Raw genomic sequence first — 20,939 nt, 5'->3', positions numbered from 1 at the left:
ACTGCGTTCAAGGAAGGAATGCCAATTAGGACAGGATTTAAGCCTTAGTGGGATTTATGGTAATTAGAAATGTAACAAATTTAACTTTACAAAGAAATTAATTATGCCAATTAAAACACTTAGCAAATTTTACTGGGAATTTATACAGTATTATACATATATGGTGCTGATCAATGCCCGATTTATTAAAATTACTTAGGGCACACTTCCAAGAAAATTTACAAAAGTAGTATAGCAATTCCAATTAAGATGCAAAATTAGCATTTGCAATAAATATTTCCTTATCAAGATCCAGACAGAGGAAAAACACCCAATAAAAGAAATAAAGGATTTATTTTCAGGTGGGGTGCACAAACATCTAAAGCTCCATAGCTGCACAGCTTGCTGGAGTCTTCCTGAGAAACAAGGTCTATATTTTCTAACAACATTAAAAAAAACCAAAACACTTGCAAAAGACTCAAGAGTTCTCAGAGCTGAACAGCTTGCATCAGCATGCTCTTTGTGACAAATCTGCAAATTAATGGAATGGTAACTTAGAATACGCTCCCTCCTCCGATGCTCTTTGAGGTGGGGAAAGAAATAGAAATTTCCAGAATAGGTGAAGTTATTCCTAAGTATCTGTGTTTTGTGGGAACTTGATCTTATAACAAAGTAGCTTGGATTTTATTTTTTGATAGCCTCTGAAGGCCATCTATGTTTTACTTATATTTGACATTTTAAACTCTCTGAACACATGCAAGCTAAAGTTACACCTTCTGTTTCTAAAGACAAGCCAGTTGAGTTTCGCAGTTTAAAATGGAACAAGGGAAGAGCCACAGTTACTAGAATAACAAAATTAAACTTAGCAAAAGTAATGAATTTTATTTACAAATACATGTATGAGGATTACAAGAGAAACACACTAGGGAAACGCCATCTCAACAAAAGCAATGATTTATTGGTAATGGCATTAAATGAAACAGATTGACAGTCTCTGGTTATCGTCAAGCAATTATCCAGGAGTTGTAGATAAAAGTGAAGATCTCTCTAATTGCGATAAGGCCTTCCAGTGTCTTTTGCGTCCTAGTGGCTTTCTCCTTTTTTGCCAACTACCTGATAAGAGGAAAAAAAACAGAAATAATGTTCAACCAAAAAAGTCCTGCCAAGTATTGTTTAAAGTAAGTCTCAAAATAAACAAGTGCAACTGAATTTTCAACTAAGTTAATGCATTTAAGCATGCATAATTGTAGCACTTGCAGAAGCCATGATTCCCTTTAAAAGTTTAAGAGGGATGCTAGACACACCAGAAACCTTATCTTTAGTACTAATACAGACAGCAAAGCATGAGTCTTGTTTTGAGAAGAGTTAGAAAACAGTAACTGCAAAAGAACAGACTATGCTTAATAACATGTTATATAAAAAGCATTCAACCTTAATACACTACATAAAATACTACAGTCGGAAGAGAACCACTGGATGCTCAACTGTAAGTTTGTTCATATCTCTTGGCATCCTTGCTATGTACCTCACTGAGAATGTTTACCCTATAATGCAGTTCAAACTTATAAAGCAATCTGGAAGTCACCTGATTTTCAGTTATTCCTTGTCAAAACATTATTCCTTACCAAGTCTCCTTCCAATCTCCAATTCTGCAAACTCCACCTGGAATCGGTCAGCTTAGTGCTTCCCTTTTCTGAAAAGATCACCACTGCCACCAGACTGGTGAGTTGATTTGCCAGCCAACAGCAAGTGCGACTCCAGCACTCTATATACTGCTATGCAGGTTTAAAGTTAGCGTAGTTCACTGCAGAAGGGTATCCAGTCCCCTTCGTTAAGATAACTGAACACAAAATCCTGAGGGCAGGAAACGATGCCATTGTAGTCACTTTTCTGAAAGGATCCACACAGAATTCTAGTGCTCTTGCAGACCCTTGAAAAAACAGCCATTTATAAGCCAAACCAAAAGAAAATAAGTCTTCAGGTCAAAGACTTCAAACTGCAGGAGGGGCCTTGGGCAAGGCACTGATTCCCAACTCATTTCTGTCTAACTAGAGAGCAGCACTTGTGGCTCTGGCAAGGTGTAGTCAGAATTCACACAGAGAGATTTGAAGATCACACTAACAGAGCATAGAATTTCCCATTACTACTCATAATAATGCTGAAAACTGTGTAAAGCCCTTCTTGCATTCTAACCAACAGACTGCTATAGCAAATGTGTTAAGTGTTAATTACCTCTGCAGTTAAATAATAATATACCACACAAGATTCATGCAGGCAAAGTGAAATAGAGAACCAGGGGCAAAAACAAGAACAAACCAAAAATCCAAAATCCAAAACACCCAGAGTCCTGAACTAGGGAAGCCTCATGGACACACTGGAAGAGTTCTTCTTGATCCTTCCCCTTTTTTCACTGCTTGTCAAACTTCAAGAGGGAGACTTTTTCCACTATCCAGCTGCTTTTGGTCAGCTGAGTTATCACCATCACAAAGTAATTGATATCTACTGACGAAAAGTACTTTTAAAAACCATTTTCACCTCCAAGGAACCCTTGACCAGGAGCATTTCACCAAGCTGTAAATTCAACCTAATGCTTAAGGTCAGGAAAATTCTAATCTGACAACATGAGGGAAGAAGAAAAAAAAATCAGAAACCCGATCACTTGCATTAAGATCCAATTAATCAAGTTTAAAAAAAAAAAATAGTTAAAATTGTCAAGAAGCAGTATTTATTCTTTGTGTGTTTCCAAAGCAAACAACTGTGTTCACACACAGATTAAGCAAAAAAAAAAAACCAAAACAAAACAAAAAAAAACCCAAAAACCCCACAGTTAAGAGATTAAAGATTAGGTGTTAGCAAGTGTGGAACATCAATGAAAAATATTGCTATACCAGTCCGAATCAGAAATTGACAACTCGCCCATGTGTATTATCTGTGAAAATCAATCACACTGATATGGACATTTTGTAATCACAGGTCAAAGAAACCCATTTTCTGACCATCCCACTCCACACATTCCCAAAAGTAAATGGGCTATTTAAACTCAAACCAAACAACTGTCATTATTATTTTCGCAGAAGTAGATACACTTTCCTTCCTTTTAAAGAAAAAACCTGCCATCTAGTGCATTCTAAGGTAGTGGTTACAGCCAGTCCCACACAAAAGATGACTGTTTTGGAGCAGGCTTTTCTTCAATCATTCGGCTTTTTCCACAAAGCATCGGTCTCGGACCTGACAGTGACAAAGACACAACCAACTCTATGGTTCGTTACCAAGAGTAGGACCAGAAACACTTTATTACTGAACCTTCTGGAGCAGAGTTGGTTTTGTTTCTTTGTTTTAAATATATAGAAAGAGGTCGAGCAAGTTAAAGTTAGTAGGATGCTGTTGGAGAACCCTAATCAGGCCCATATGTACAAACACTCACCAGCTCCTCACTGTGTCTTTCCTGAGCAGATGCCCAGTGCCACTAGAGGCACAGCAGAGAGTAGTACTTTGCAGCCCATTCTTGCTTGCCTACTACTACTGACGGGTCACAACGAAGAACACCATTAAGCTCCACTAAGATACTAAAAGTCAAGTCCTGGTAAAGCATTTCACAAGCTGCATCTCAAACAGCTTTATAAAATTCAGTATGGGCTGAAAAATTAGTTACAGAAAATAATTTGTAAAAGTACTGTATGGTATGCCTTTAAAATGTCAAGTTCAGGATAACAGTGGGACAGAAATTTGGTAAGACTGAAAGGTAAAGAAAAGTGTTTAAGGTAAGATTTGGAGTGGGGAGTGGAGGGCAAAGAGGAACTGATGAGTCAGAAAGTAGAGAAGGCTTTTCCTGATGATAGAAGGTGCAGAGAAGGTGGCTCTTGCATCAGTGCTGAGATTGTGGAAAGGGTGAAAGAGATGCTAGATGAGCAGAGGGAGCAAAGAAGGGAGTAGTGCAAGACCACTTCAATCTTATTATTACTTTTTAATTTCTTCTGCCTTTTTAGTTCTTTAGAAATGGGAAGTTAAGCTGAAAAACAAACAAACAAAATGTTACAAGAAAAAAAAGCAGCAGCATGTAGTGCAAATAAGCAGTTCTGAGTAGAAAGAAAGCCTTCATTCAAGAAGGGACAAAAAAATATCCCACAACCTGTTGATATTGATCTATGTCCCAGCCTCAACACTGAGCAGCAGTATGTTTTATTCACTAATAAAAGTGAAATAAGGAAGAACTATACTGGACATCAACAGTTGCATGCTCTTCCAAAAACAAAAGCATGTTTACAAGTTCACCACAAGATTCACAGGAACCCACATAATACTAAGCTATAGTAATATAGCTAATACTAATCAATAGTAGAAAACCCACAGAACTTGCACCTTTACTCTACAGTTTTAGCTGCCTGTCCAACAAAGTAGACCAGCTGAGCATCTCTGGGCATCAGAAGCAAATCTCAGATGCAACCTACTACAACTCAAATGCTGCCCACTGTAGTAGTTTGCATAATCATTTATGCCTTAAGCCAGACCCTGTGTGGACAAGAAACAGCAGCATGAACACTTCTGGTGTTAAGGATATTTTTTAAAACAAACAAACATGCCTTTAAATCAAGCTTTTCCAAAAGCATTTCAGAATATATTAAATACATATAAGAAGGGAATATTCATCCTAGTCCTCTGCTGTTGAGGGCCTCTTCATTTAAACAGGGCAAAGAATAGGTCTCTCCCTACTACTCTCTGTGCTTAAGTCACTACACTGTAGTCAGTTCTACGCAGAATTTTTCCTTGGTGACCTTTTCTTCCATCACTCCGAAGACTTCCCTCCTCCCCAGAGGATAAAAGTCAAGTTGTACAAGAAGCAGGACACACACAACAATATTAAAACAAGTTTGAAAGTAGCTTTTATAATTTTACTCACTCAATTCATCAATACCAACTACATGCAAGAAAATGAAAGAAATTTTTTTTTACAGTGAGACAAATCAATCACTGGAACAATCTCCACAGGGATGCGGCAGAGTCCCCATTGCTGGAGGTTTTCAAGATCCAATCGTACAGGGTGCTAAATAATCTCATCTAGGCTCCCTTTCCCACACAAGGTTGGATCAGGTGATCTCTTGATGTCCCTAACAGCCTAAGCTGTTCTGTGGTTCTATCCATGTCCAAACTAACTTGAGGCCAAAATCACTAATGAAGGACTGACTTAACTATACCTGCTTAGTACTTCCGTTCTTTTTCAGAGTAGATAAATTTCAGCTGTTTGATAGTACAGTTTTTACGTACTGGAAAAAAATGCCTCATTTATATTAAACACATGAACTGACTCTGACCAACAACAGGCAATTCTTCTTGCAACCCTGTTGGGGTCAAGCAGAGCAAATATCAGTTTTCCTCAACTGTCTGAAGGACATGAGACCTGCAGTTATGCACCTTAATAATCAACTGCTGAGCAGTGAGCTGCTATAACTAAAAGCATGCGTTCAGATCCCACCCCAAATGGGAAGCAAAATACATTAGCCTGATCCTTAGCACAAGTCACTCAAACCAACGTGTTGGTTTTGGTTTTTACTTCAAAACTGAACGTGCATACAATCAACTGAGCAGCGATGTGATCAATCGTAAAAACGTGACTGAAATCACATCCATGTCCACTTCTTAATTCAAGCCCTGCAAATAAAATATTTAACAGATTCTTACAAACACTTCTCAAACTCAAGGAAAAAAAAGGCATTCCCCCATCTTGTGGTTCATGTAGCAATACTATTTCTATCCTAATTAGAAGAGACCTATGAAGAGTAGAGGCAGACTGAGATGAGGGAGTGAGACAGATGAAAGCCGTGGAGCAGTGTGGGTAACTACTCAAGGAGATGAAAAGAATAAGGTTTCCCAGTTAACCTACAAACTTAAACATAATTAATGTCCAATGCTATATTAAGGTGTCACAACTGGCAGGATCACTGAAGAGAGGAAACACAAGTTAAAATTCCTAAGAGCACTGTAACTCTGCCAGGCTACACATCCCATTTGTTATGATGAAATATTTTAACAGCCTAATACTAAACCTACATATTCAGGAAGCAAAATAGAAAAGTTACATATAGAGTCAGTGAGTATCAGAAATGAGACAGGATTAGCCACTTCATAACCCAGTAATGCCTGCTCCTCTATTTAAGGCTGTTCTGACCACTTCCTCAGCATCCTGACGTTGCCAGCGCAATGCTAACACCATGGGACTGTTTGGTGTACATATAGTCTTGTATGTAAGTTTGTACACCCTCCCTTCCATTTAAATGTGTCAAGCCTTTGTGTCTTGTGACACACTCCTTGATGGTGCCAAGACATTCATTCACCTGCAAACTTCAAGGAAGCTAGAATTGTTAACTGGCATAGTATTTACCGTTTACCATAGTATTACCACATAGCAGCTTCCAAGCATCCACACTGTATCTAAAACACAGATCTGTAAATCTCCTCTAACTACAGTAGAGGGATGAGATGCCTGGAGACCCATGCTATTTTTAATGCCTTTATAGGCTTTGTGTGAGGGCAAGGGTGAATTAAAACATCCACTCCCCACACAAACATGGACTGGAGCTCTGATTGTTCCAGCAGTCAGTTTCAGGCTAAGGCAGTACTGTGTCCACCACACTAACACCTTGTCCATGCAACTTAAATCACTGTAGGAAACACATGTCATGGGGGCTCAACACTGGTCGCAAATCCATGTAAAATTCTACAAAGAACTGCATTGCTTTACCAAGTGCACCCCAATCAGGATTACCAATTCAAAAAAAAAGAAAACAAACCAATCACTACTTTAACAATCAGAAGGTCAGGTTTAAAAAGTGCACTTGTTAAAAATAAACTTCCTGTACTTTTGAAAGCAAAACTAATTTACAGAGTTTACAGAGAGCTGCAAGTGAGACAGACATCAAATACTGAGTCAGAGTCCCATCCCCCTCACAACAATACCAGAAAGTACTGCACATTAAAATAGTAATTGCACAACTCATTGCAGGGGGTGCAAAAAAAGCCATATAGAACAAAAAAATGTAAGCAGATTGTAGATCTATTAATGTATTTCTAGTTTTGGGACAATTGGAAGTGCTGTATTAGTAAAGTCTAAAATTGATATCCAGTTAACTTCAGCACATTAGAACAACTTTTTCAATTACTTCCAAGTAGCACTGAAAGGCAGCAAACTGTTATTAACTTATTACCTGCGAAGATATTAAGTTTTACATGTAGAAGTTAAGATCAAGTTTTGATGTTAACAATTCCAAGTATGTGACAATTTGGCGAGTGTTAGCGTTTTTAACCTTCTGAAGTTATAGGTTATTTGTGTAATAAATTCTGTGGTGCTTTCAATGTTACTGGTCACACACAGTAGTTTCTAGGCAGGTGTTACAGCAGTATTTGCCTCTTACAAAGGCTACTAAGTTTTAAAGCAGTTTATTTTAAAAAGACTTACTACATTTTGAAAAAGTTGTAAGTAGCTTTAAAGTGTAAATCCTTTCAAACCCGTTTCACATTCTCAAAAAAAAAAAAATCAAGAATCTAGAGTGCCTTATTGTCTGGGCTGTGGAGGGTGTCTAAAGTCATACTGTAACAAGTTGTTTGCTTCTTCATTTCCTCTTTAAAAAGCAGATATGTTTAATATAAACAGACACCTTGTGACCAAATATTCTCCAGGTCTCAAGCTTAATGTTGCCCAGTGAATAAAATCCTTCAAAGTAGAAGTAAAATCAATCACAAGGAGTCTGTTTTTGTACATGCAATTGCTTCTCTACTTCCTGAACTTCATCAGAAGAAAGTTTCAAAATCATTAAAAAAACATACACTATAGACAACATTGTAACTTGACACTCCCTCAAGTTTTCACATATACATTCTTATCATTTTTTAAAAAGTCGATGAACAAAAACTTGTAAGCAAGACGAAAGATCTGTAAGATAAAGCTACACATTTTCTTTTGGATGCCAAAACTACCTTAAGTTATGGAACTGTAATAACAGCCAAGTGTATTTCTCCTGTCAATACATTTTTGAGTAGGTTTAAAACATTCAAAAGTGCTTTCAGGAAGAGGACTCACTCGCTTGAAGTCATTCATATTTGTTGCTTGGACTGGAGTTCCAATAAATGTGAAGTATGTGATTCTTGTTGTCTCTTCATCGCCATGATTGGATTGGACAAACAACTAAAGAAAAAGACCCAAATACAAGAGTTAAGGTAAACTGTCCTTCCCTGAATTAATATATAAAAACGTTAAGTGCCCAAGATATTTTAACTAACTAAATTAACACTTTTTCCAATCACAAAGGCCTCTGTAACCTTTAGAGAAACTACTGTACTCTTATTTTAAATAATGATTACATAGAATGCTGTTATTTTCCTGGTAATTTGTTGTTTGGATTTTCCCAGCTTTTACCTCCTACCTGAGACCACATTCGGCAAGCAAAAACAGCATTTAAGAAGTCATAATTCACTATTCACTGGAATCTGCCTTGAAATGAAGTTAAATATCAACTTAACTATGCTTGCTGAAGCCCCCAAGACTATTCATGTGTAGTTTACTATTACAGATTGCATTATTATGTGTTTTACAGCATGAATATTAAATCTATGAAGTTATTTTAGGGTTTCAAAAAATACCAAACTTCTTTTGAAACATGAACTAAGAAATTATTGCTGGAACCACTACACTTTAAAAAACGGACAAATGAAAGAACAATTTTTTGCATGAAGTAGTATTAGTAAGGAACTTGGAGCAATGAAGTGTTTGTGGATCTTTCCACACTTCATTGTGAGCATGGAGAAAGGAGGAATGAGAAAGAGAGAGAGTAATGGCATGAGAAGCAGAGGAAAAAAAAGGCGAGGGAGGACAACAGGTAGGCAAGGGAAAGCATGCATCACACCCTTTCCACAAGCCATAGCCCATACCTATCAAGACGCCCTTTCTGCCTCCAAAATTGCCTGTGCCATAGACCACTAAATGCTGGAGGGTACGCATCACCACATGCCTGCCTTATAAATTTTTCTGTGACAACACTGGATGCTTGCAAGTGCATGACAAGCAAGACGGACCGCTGATCTAGACCAGTACAGACATTCACCCCTCCAAGCAGCTTCACTGTAGTTGGAAGACCGTGTATTTTCCTACACAAACAAGACCTATGGAAGGTGAGGGTTGAAATGCTGAAGAAAGTACTCTTCAGACAGGAGCAGAAGAGCATGTCAAGGACCAACTTTTGTCAAACAGAGGTGTACTGCAGTGTGTTCAGAGATTCTGTCTCAGTAATGATATGAAAAGTTCAACAAGTACAGAGAAAACAAATGCCACGAAGTAGCAGTAATGAAGAGAAGCACTCAATGAATAGGGAAAACCAGCATTAGAGGTGATGAATTATACGGATTAGCAACTACAGGGTATAGAATTAATAATTAAAAAAGTTAACTAACAAACCTAGCAGCGAGATAGATATGTATCTATGTATGAAGTATGAACTTGCTAATACTGACATGGAAATGCTCACTAAGCATGTCTGATTATTCATGGCAGAAAAACAGGACAATTTGTGTATATGACAACTTTGCCTCCTCCAATTCATTAAGAACCAAATGGAAGATTTTTATTCACAGGGCTATGTAAGCAAGCAGAGCTTCATCACCTGCGCTGAAAAGCTAGGTGGAAGACAAGATGATTAGCTGTCTTGGTTTTAGGTCTTAAATACAGAATTCAGGTTTAGCCTGGAAACTAGAGGAGTGCTACTGCAGCACTCACATGCAAAGAGTGCAAACAAGCAGAACATCTATTTGATCACCTTATCACTTGCTTAGTGTTTGCACATCATCCTGTCTAAAGCTGACACAGGATTTTATTAAAGAACAAATACGTAACTTGTACTTGTCAGCACAGCTTTGTAGAATATAAGCCTACATGACCTACCTCCATTTCATTTGGGGAAGGATAAAGTTGGTCACAAAGGGTAACTCCATAAAAATAACAGGTGTGAAAAGGAGTTACTTAGGTTTGTCTCCCATTACATTTAAAATAATTGCTAGTAAACTGCTAGGCATGAAAGCAGCTGACTGATCTGAAATGCAGTCCAACAACAGTGGTTTACAAGTTTCAGAAACTTTTTTACAGAAGAAAAAGTACGATGGAAAGATTAATGGTGGATCAGTGTTTTGGAGTTACCTGTAACTCATAATAAGCTGAGTGGCTTCTGTGGCCAGCCTACTAAAATATAATTTAATTCAATCCACTGTAAGTCCATACATTGGCAAATGCATAACTCCGGCCACAAAAAGCATTTCCATAGAAAGAATTCAGGGGTCATATTGGAAAAACAGTTCAATGCAATACTGCAGGAAACAAGGCTAGCATAGCACAGGATGATGTCAAGCATAAAGCAATTCCAGCATCAATTTAGTCATTGCACATATTGCACTAGAACCTGTATTTTTAAAATGGAAGAGGAGAAACTGCACCTGCGTTTAAGAGTCAAAAACCCTATGTGAAATCTGCAGAAAGTCTCTTACAGCAAGAGAATTAGAGAGTTCATTAAAAGACAAAGGTGCTGCTTTGATTACAGCACTTAAGAACCCTCTCAGAGGGCAGGTACTGAGTTTAAAGATATGGCAAGTGCTTCACTTGATACTCAGAAAACTGTCATTTCTGCAATCAGGTTACTGAGAAAAAGGATTCCTTGTCTCCTCAACTCTTCAAATGAAGACAAGATGCCTTTTAAGAAGGTGTATTAGTAAAAATGCAAGTTGTGTTAAAACAGCATGCTAACTCATGAAGAGGTGAAAGCAAACCTTATGTCTCATACTAGGTCAGAAGAGACGCTGCATGCACATGGCCTTGTGTCACCTTCAATTCCTGAAATGCTTTTAGCACAAACATACAGTATGCAATTGGCAGACAGAAACTAGGAACATTTGCAATGAAAACAACAAACATGCACAGCTTTAAAAGCAAATTAAGTTTTCAGCCTGCACAGACATCGGAACAGCAGCTTTACTTACAGTTACACTGTTAACATTCTGAAATTTTACATAGCGAAGCTGGACAATACCATCTTCCTTAATATCATCTGGTGTCAGCTCCAGGGCTTGAGTTGGTTCACTTCTTTCTGCTTCTTCAAAATCCATAGATCGAGGAAGGTTGATAAAGATTTTTATGTACTTTGGACCTTGCCCTGTGTTAAAATATAGAAGTGGTCTTCTGTTGTTTAAGTATATTTTCAAAATGCTGCTTGAGAAGCCCTCGCTTATCAGTGTCTAGATGCCACTCAAGGAAGACATGAGCAGAAGTTCTAGTATCTTATCTGCCAATCTTACATCACCACCCTGGATACTGAAGGACGTCCAAAGCTGCACTACTCATGTATGTGTCAGAGACAGAATTCTACAGAAAAAAATCCAATACAAAATCTAAAAATAATAGTAGCTTTGTTGTCATATAACACCTGAACACTATGTAATTTTATAATGTAAACTCAGTTACCATAGAAACTAAGCCATGCCTTTCAGTAGCTCTTACATTAATTCTTGAATTAAATGTAGGTTTTTATGTCTTGGTTTAGCCCACCTACGGGCTAAACACTAGCAATTGCTTTGTCCCCCGAGAGCCCCCTCTCAGCCGAGAACGGGGAATTGGGGAAAAAGAGGAAACTTGTGGGTTGAAATAGAAACAGATTTAATCTAACAATAAAGCGAATATCAATACTAAAGCAATATAAGGTACCCAGAGTTATACTCAGCCCAGACAGTGGTGGTGAGCTGGGCGCTCCCAGCAGCGAACGCCGGCTGGCAAACCCTGCGAGCGGCACAGCTCCCGTGCGGGGAGAGCCGGCCTCGGGAGCAGAGCAGCGGGCGAGACCCTCCAGGGATGGAGGCCATGGAGAGAGAGCCGCTCCCGGCAGACTCCCCAGCTGCTGGCAAGCACGACATTTATGGTATGGGACACTTGTGTTGGCCAGCCCAGCTCAGCCGCCTTGGCCTCACTTCCTCCCAGCTTCAGCACCTGGCTTTCTGGAGACTGCGGGAGGCCTTGATCCCTTCAGAAACCCACGTACCACGGTTGGCCACGAACTAACCCAGAGTGTCTTATCAGCCTTGTTCTCACAGTAACAGGTGCTGCGGTCTTCCTAGAAATGCAGCTTTCCTGAACAGGAACTGATTTCATGATTCTATCCCAGCAAAATCAGGACATCTCTTTGCAGCATATCAAACTGTAGCAAATACTTACATTTGTGTCATACCAAATATCCATGCATCAGGTCAGTGAAAAAATTAATGAGATAATTTGTTATGCAATCAATTTACAACAAATTTACTAAAGCTACTGTGGAATTCTCAGAAGGTAAAAGGTTCCAGGGACAACAGTGTCATTTTTAGAAAAATCAGCTAAACATGGGCAAAGCTTTAGTTTCAAAGATATGATTAAGCAGACACTTCACTCACCGTTATCTGGCCCCTGAATTTTCATAGAATAAAGCTTGACAGGTTGACTAAAAGCTACAGTAATAAGCAGCTGTGGAGAAAAAAGTTGCTGTTAAATAATGTTTTCTTCTTTCTTCTAAACAAACATAGCACAATAATTAACTGAAAGTAAGTCTGAGCTTTGAAATAAGTTTAAGCACTCACCTTCAATATATTCCACACATGCGCTAGTCTATCACTTCAGAATATCACTAAATGCTACTAAATGCTTGGAATTTTTTTCCATACATAAAGGGATGTGAAACTGGAATGCTACAATGTCCTTTGTATACCAGTATTACTTACATCCTACTACCATCTCCCATTCTTTCTTACGCTACCATAACAATATAAAGCAGACAAATTCCAAGAAAAATGCTTGCAGACCAGACCACCATTGAAAGTATCTCACTTAAAAATATCTACTGTACCTGCTCATCACAGTCTGATTCCAAGTAGGTAGAGTCTTTACGTAAACAATTATCAAATCCATGTTCATCACTCTCATTAAGACATTCACAGCCGGCTTTATTGATAAATGGCATTAAATCCATCTGGAAGTAAAAGCAAGAGTACTGCTGAGTGCGTGCGTAAGTGCACCATGAACTCATCTGGGATTAGTAAGCGTTGGAGTGAATGAAATTCTCCATTCAACAGATTAGAATAACAAGACACACAGAAAACCTCAGGGGCTTATATCAAAAGACATTATGAACAAAAACTATGAATACTATAGTACTCTGATGTATCCAGTTCATAACTGAACAACATTTTTGCCCCTCTATTCAAAATCCCCACCCCTGCAATACATGCCTGCCATTCTGAGAATAAGAAATTGGGTACAGGGAGAATTTTCAGATACAGTTTTGATAAACAAGACTACAAAGTCCTAAATCACCCCACAACATAGACAAACTGACATTAGACTGGAGCTATGATCAACTTAACAGAAAAGAAAAAACAAAACAGAAACAGGCCTCCCCAAAAATATACAAATTAAAAGACCACCACTATAGTTCTTACCAGGCCTTACATGCAAAGCTAGTCTTACTTTATGTCTTTTTCAGCACTGTATACAAATTAACTTTATGAAACCTCTTCTTACTCCTTTCTCTATACGCTTCGGTAAAAACACAGAACAGAAGACAGAAGCTACAAAACTCACCATGAACCAGTTTGTTTTATTGCTCAGCTCTTTTGTAAAGGGTCCAGCTAAAAGCTTTAACATACATGCATTCTCAGATCAAAGCAGGCCACTAACTATGCTCCAAGCTTCAACTAGTTAAAAGGTGGTATTATTGCAGAGGCAGAATAATCTGTATGAATTTCCAGATAACCAGAATTTTTTGCCTGCAACTAAAGTAAACTAAGTCCAACTGAAGCACAGTAAGCCAGACTAAAAATCAAGTATTTCATATCTTAAGGCCTAAAGATAGAGTATCAACATCTCACATGGTACAAGTGGTACAAACTCAGGATCAGTGTACAGGCATAGAACAGTCCAGACATAAAAAACTAAAGGAACTTTTAGGATGACAGCCAAAACCAACCTTCTTAAAGGCATATATTAGGTCACAAAGAATAATATGCCACTCTTGGGGAAAAAAAGCACACACTAGCTTGAAAATTACTGCGTACAACAACTCAGGCTAGATCTTCACTGTACAAACAGAATCCAAACACAGGCTGCTGCGAGAATACAACTCATTTCCTGTATGCTGCTTCCTTTAGCTCTTGCAACTATGTTTTTCTGAGCAAAAAATACTTATCCCCCTCCCAGTATCCAAATGAAGGCTTCGCTTGCAACCCACATGCTCAGTAGATACAAGGTAAGGAGAAGGAACACACAGCTGTGCAAGAGAAGAAGGATACTTTCCTGGAGCCAAAGGCAGTCCAGTTTGGGTCAAGCATATCCTAAAACAGGCCTTCAGCCTACCACTTACAGGTCAAATAGAATTCCTGCTTGGCTCATACAGCCCTGAACATACTCAGGGCTTGATTTGTAGGGGTAAGACACCACCTCCTGCAAGATTAACTTTTAATAGAAGATGGTGTGTTCATCTCAAAACCCATCTAACTAAGCAGACCTGAACTTGCCACTTCAATGATTTTCAGTGTGTTTAGAGCTCCAAAGCTAACAAGCCAAACCTTTGTCTTGACGTTCCCATAGTTCCACAGAGGATTTCACAATAATTATAAGTGGAAGCATTCACACACAAAGCGAAGTGCAACGCATACCGTACAACAGTTAGCAAGTAGCTAACAGCTAGAAATTCAATTGACCTGTGCTCTTGCAGTTTATTTAAATGAGAAATATTCAGCTGGATTTGCACCCTGCTTATGTTTGCCTGATAGGATACAGCTAGCTATGAATTTACTTAACCTCCAGAAAACCTGGTTTTGCATTTAACAATATAATTTTGGGTTCTATAGATACTCATCACAGCTAAGTCTAACATGTAAGATTTGCTGATGCAAAGTACTGTGCACACTATAGCAACTAGCTAAGCACTGAACTGTGACATACGACTTAGGTGAAATGTAATACACTGTGTTTATACTTTTGGGAGAACAGCAGACAATCTCATTTAAGGAGTAATATTACACCAAGGACTGCTTGGAGAATACCACTCTAGGAAGGTGTTTTGTCACATTAGAGTTCTCATTTACATGTGTTTGTTAGTACAGCTGTCAGACAGGCTTATGATTTGCAACACACCATTGCTTTGAGGTAACATGAAAACATACAGAACATGGTGAAAATAATTTCCTGAGAGCACCAGTATTTCTAAACAGATTGCTCTCTTCCTGAAACTTTGGCCAAAACTCCAAGTATCCCTACAAAGTTTTGATTTACCTAGAAGACATGGGCAAATCATGTAATGAGAAAAAAAATCTGTTCATGAATACCACTTTTTAATCAAAGAAAATGTTACAGTCAAATTTTAGTTATGAGAGATTTTGATGCAAGGTTTAAAAGCCATTCAGTATTCCTGTGATATATTATTTACTTTATAAATTTTTATATCCTTGTCATTCTTCTACAGGCAAGAAGAAATCCAAAAAGAACACTCTGTAGTACCATCCACTTTCAAACATTAGCGATTAGGCAAAAAACCCCACCATATCATGAGAGATGATTTATCTAACAATACTGCCTCAAAGGCATCCTATTTTCAGGGTAAGCTGCTACAGAGGAAGATGGAGCTGAATTGTTATGAAGGTTAATTCATTTGGCAACAGAATCTCTCGGTCTTTTTTTTGTTTGGTTACCCCTGCCAAGAGAGATGAAATAAAGAGGATTAAAGAAAGGGTAGGGAACAAGAAAGAAAAAGGAAAACCCCAAATGAACCTACCACCACATAAACAACATCAAGGATTTCTTAAGGAACAACTAGAGCAACTTTTCAACATTTTTGACAACCATGTTGAGCAACGTATTTTCCCATGGACATTTTTACACTTTTTAAAAAAAAAAGTTTTAGGAAGACAGTTCAAATGTCTGAGAAGAAAGCAGAATAAGCAGCTGCAGCAAAAAGTTCATCATAAAATATTAAATTCATTATTTTAATGAACCAAGGGCTATGTGTGGAGATTTTTCTTAAACATTTTACAATTCTATAACTACACTTACTAAATACGTACATGTTAATTTTTTAATTTTGTCTGAAAAAGGAAGCCCAGACAAGTGATCTTATCAAAGCCATGGGGAACTTGCAGTTTTGCCTGAAGTAGCATTATTTGACTTAAGAGTATGTTTAGAAAGCAACAGATTTTTTTTTTAAACATTCAAGTTACACAAACATTACAAAAAATTATCTTAAGAGAAGACATGCATACATATCCTTTTGGGATATCTGTATCTTCACTGTTTCCAGGATCATTCTCCAGGTGCTGTTTAATTTTTTCTTCTAAACCCACAGCATCTGCTCCTTGATACTGGTCGATTCGCACTTTGTTTCGGAAAAACAGAAATGTTGGTGTTGCTGATATATTATTGGTAGCAGCTGTTCCCTAGAATGCATAAATTAGTTACAAGTGTTACCTAACACAATATTATCAATGCTTCACCTAGATATGAATGCACACACCAGATATTAATCAAGCTCCATCACCTCAAATAGCACAAAAAATATTTGTTACTTTTTTTTTAAATTGTTGTGCAAGTTAAAACTATTTAATTAATTTAAATTCTTCAGATCTTCCTAAACTCTTATAGACTTGGGCATTCTTTGGATGGACTTCACATTGTCAGCAGATTTGTTAGTACACCATAAAAATCACTTGCTCTCAGAAGCAGAGGATGGCTTAATTTAACACTTTTATTTTACAAGCTTTCTTTACACCTGCATTCCTTCCCCCTCCCAAGCCACATTGATGTACACCCCAGAACTGCAGCACAATGCTGTAGAAGGTGAATTCCATTTGACTTCTATCTGTATTCATACCTGTTAAGCACTCATAGTAGTTTTTCCAAAACTTTCCATAATTTAGTGTCATTTGCAAACATTGTTACCACTTCTATATTCATCCCTCTCCATTATAATTTGTAGTAATTCAAGATGCTTCCTTTCAACATACCATTGTTAATTTTTGTTAACGACCCTTAAGTCGATCAATAGCTCATCTGCAACACTGTTGTCTGTTAAAAACAGTTGAGTAGTACTTGAGAGGAATCTAGTCCCACTAATCATATCAGTTTATTGCATTTTTCATTTTGCTCAATAATTATGTCAATATTTGTTTGGAAAGACTTACTCTTTTTAATTCATACTGGTAGTATCTTCTACATTTAACGGTATTATCTAAATAGTACAAGCAGCAGGAACTGTTAAACCATCTGTACGCTGCTTAAAGGAAGGACACCACAGGGGTAACTGCAAGAATACTTTTCTAAATAAAAGTGCTGTTTGTTCACATCTTGGTGCATATCCTAATTTTGGAGAACTTCACAATATGGCTATCTGTCATTCACCAAACATCAATAGCCACAGGATACTACTCTTAGTATACCATCTGAACAGTTTTTGTTCAAGTTTCCCATTCACTACATTACCTGCTCTTCCTCTTACAACTGAAAATATGTTTTTGAATACCAACCTGGCATTGATGCACATCTACTTCCAAAAAAGTTGCCTGGGGATATTTGTTACTCAGAGCATTGAAAGCTGGCGCTATCCTTAAACAAGGGCCACATCTGTGAAAACAAAATGTAGTTTAAGTTAACTTAATCTTTTTTTGAAAAAAAGTCTGCCCCAAATAGAATTTGCACATTCATGTTCTTACTGATATCCTTGGTAAACGTAAAAATAACCTTCCTACCTGGTTGACAGATGACAAGCAATCCTGGTGATACAATTAAGAATGACATTTAGAAACAAATCATGAGGTGTTAATTCCCACTTCCTCAGACAGTTTCAGTGTCACATGATTAGCTTCACCTATTAATACTAACTTCATATTTTTCCATCTAACGGGTTTAGCTCCAGCATCTTTTACCATAAGCCAAAGTCCTGCTAACTAAAGTGACACAAGTGAAGGCAGAGTTACCTGCTTTTCCTGAAATAGCAAAAAAATACAGAAAACTAGTACTAGTGCTTCACGTTATCGCCTGTGAAAAAAACAGTATCCACAGTAAAATCTCCACATATGACCTGAAATATTTAACGGTAATAATGTATTGAACCTTTAGCAGGACTTCTTTCTAAGTTAAATCTCACCTACTACAACTGTAACCAGTTACTAACATACTTATCTGACCCTGGTAGAGCAGACCTGACTTCTGCTGACATAACTATCACCATTGCTGAAAATACATATTTGTTAATTACTGTACCTTTGCTGGCATATATGAAGTGTACAGACACAACTACTCCCGCAAAGAAATATTCTCACAACTCAGCTTGCTGTGAAAGGAGCTCTTAAAAAAGCAAAACAGCAAAAAAACCCAGTAGAAACTCCCTCCAACAGCATATAACTGTAGAACGGCACAGACAAGCTCTGCTCCACCTTTCCTATTCTATCCTGACAGCGAGGGTATGGATCCATAGCAGCGTAGCAAGGATATTTATATGCTAAGACATCAAGCCATTAAACTAACTGGAACCTAATATATTGGGTCATCTGTAACCAAAACTTTTTCCTGGGCACACAAGTATGCAGTATTAATGAGCTCACCAACACCTCTACAGTTATGGGTGAAGGTGACTTACCTAAAAAAATAAACCCAGCCCCATAACTAAGCAGCAAGCAGTCAGGCATCATATGTGTGTATATTAATGCTTTTTTCAATACCCATTTGGATACACAGCTAGAGATTCTTGCAGCCTCTTCTTCCCAAATATAACATCTTTCACCAGCTCTTTCACAAGATTAGATCTGAACTCTTTTGAACTCCAAACAGCCATTGGAAACAGAATGGTTCAACTGCACATTTAAATAAGGGGTGGAAAGATGAAGAAAAAGAGTATAAGCAATACAAGCTAGGACTTTGACAATAATGAGGTGCGCTCTGAAGTCCAGGACCCCCAACACTATCACTACTCTCCCTAATGCTGCAGATTACTCTGAATAACTGCATTTCCGATATTTTCTTTGGTCACCAATTCACCCAGATTGCACCACGGTTGTACCTGAAGTCCCTGCTTAGTAGGGGGAAAAAAACCATCTGCTTGCCCTGGGCAAAAAGGATGAGGATCCGGCTAGGTTTTATTAAGGTGGAAAACGTTTTTAACAGAAACCAAGCAAGCAGCAGTTGCCTGTACCCTCTGTGAACAGTGGCTTCCCAGCCTGCAACCCGGTTTTATATTAGCATATTGCCCCATGTCCTCAGAGCGCTTGCAGAATGACAGGTTCAGAGGGCAGGGGAAGTCGGCTCAGCTGCAAAAAAGGTAAATTTAACACCAGAAATAGGAAACACCGTTACAATGCTGTGACTATACTGATATGCTACAGATAGGGAGCATCACTTGTGCTAAAAAACAATTGATTCACAACTCTTACCCGCAGCAGCCGGCTAGTGACCAAAATGATGCAGCATTTTACCAACTAACTGCACTTCTCAAGTTCCAAACCTTGCCTCAAAAATTAATAAAAACACCAACTCCCTCCCCAGGTTCCCAGCGGTTCTCTCGATCCCGAAGAGCCTTCTCAGCCTCAAAGCGGGACGGGAGCGGCAAGATCACTGACGGGGCGACGCAGAGACGCCTCCCAGTGGGCCAGGCCCAGCTCCCGCTCTCCGCCGCCTCAGCGGGAACGAGGCCGCGGCGGGAGGCCTGGAGCCAGGCGCGGCGCGGGGAGTCGGCCGCTGCCCCGGGATGCTCCCCGCGCCGCCCCTGCCCACCGTGAAGGGATCGGGGAGCCCGTACCCCGCCCTCGCTCACCCCCGCATGGTGAACTTCACGACGGCCAGGCGGGAACCGGCAGCACTGAGCTCGGGCTGGAACTCGGTGTCGTTCGCGATCACCTTCACGCCCACCATCCTCACCGGGCGGCGGCGGAGCCCCGCACTAAGAGGCGGCGGTGGTGGTGGTGGTGACGGCGACAGCGGCGGCAATACCGGCCTGCTATCTGCAGCGTCACGGCGGGAAGGGGACGCCCGGCATGCACCGCTCGGCTCAGGGCGCAAGCGCGCCCGCCACGCCGCTCCCAGCCCAGGCCCACCGGGCGGACATGTTGAGGGCGGGGCGCTACCTCTCACGAGCGCTGTGCCCGGTAGCCGCCATTTTGAGAGAGGGCAACGAGAGAAGGGGCGGGGGGGGAGCCACCACCATGCTGTCAGCCATTTTAGTTAGGGGCAGGCGCGGCGAATTGTGGGAGGCGTGGTTTTGCCATCTTGGTTTGGGGCGGTAAACGGCTGAGGAGAAGGAAGAAGAGTGGCTGTAGCCTGGCCGCGGGTCCTGCCTGCAGGAGGTCTCAGTACCACGGCGGGGTGCAGTTACGGAGCTTGCTGAGCTGGCAAGGAACTAGACGCCACTGCCTCCTCAAAAACAGGGAGGACAGCCTGTGCGTGGCCTTCCTGCTCTGGGACCCATGCCAATGTTTTGGCCAAGACTGGTTCCAGCGATGTGGAATTAAAAATAAGCCGTGTTTTATCCTGCAAGTCTTCTGTTAACAAGAGCTGAAACAGAAGAAAGTAGGTCCTACTACTCAGCTCTGATTTTTGAGGATGAGCGGAGCAGCACTCTGAGCAATGCTAGCTGCTGAAGCTGCCTTTGAGACTATTAGTACAAGATGTACAATATGAGCAAAGGAACTCACTTGGTTGTCAAAACACCCCATCCCACCTCCTTGACAGATGTTTCCTGCTGTGTCTGAAGCTCACCAATGTGTGTGGCATACTATAACAACAGAACTACAGAACTGCTGCAGCTGGAAGGCAACCTGAGAGGCTGCTTGTGCCCTGGCAGCTGCAGGTGTGCCCAGGCAGCTCTAAGCATCACCAAGGATGGAGACATCTCTGGGAAACCTGTCCCAGTCTTTGACTACCCTCA

At 39.6% G+C, this 20,939-nt stretch overlaps 1 protein-coding gene across 1 annotated transcript; it reads right to left on the bottom strand.

Moving 5' to 3' along the window:
* Window positions 1–951: 951 nt before the first annotated feature.
* LOC309415164 (thioredoxin-like protein 1) lies at window positions 952–19,927 on the bottom strand (the record flags this gene model as incomplete). The annotated part of the gene is made up of 8 exons (XM_082012600.1): window positions 952–1,092; window positions 8,051–8,155; window positions 10,990–11,162; window positions 12,430–12,499; window positions 12,879–13,001; window positions 16,288–16,461; window positions 17,548–17,644; window positions 19,830–19,927. 8 exons carry the CDS (start codon window positions 19,925–19,927, stop codon window positions 1,063–1,065), a joined length of 870 nt encoding a protein of 289 aa, XP_081868726.1. The 3' UTR covers window positions 952–1,062.
* Window positions 19,928–20,939: the final 1,012 nt, after the last annotated feature.

The sequence above is a fragment of the Phaethon aethereus genome, assembly GCF_964289735.1.
Source record: "Phaethon aethereus genome assembly, chromosome: W".
Classification (NCBI taxonomy): Eukaryota; Metazoa; Chordata; class Aves; order Phaethontiformes; family Phaethontidae; genus Phaethon; species Phaethon aethereus.
This window is presented reverse-complemented; position numbering and strand designations above follow the sequence as displayed.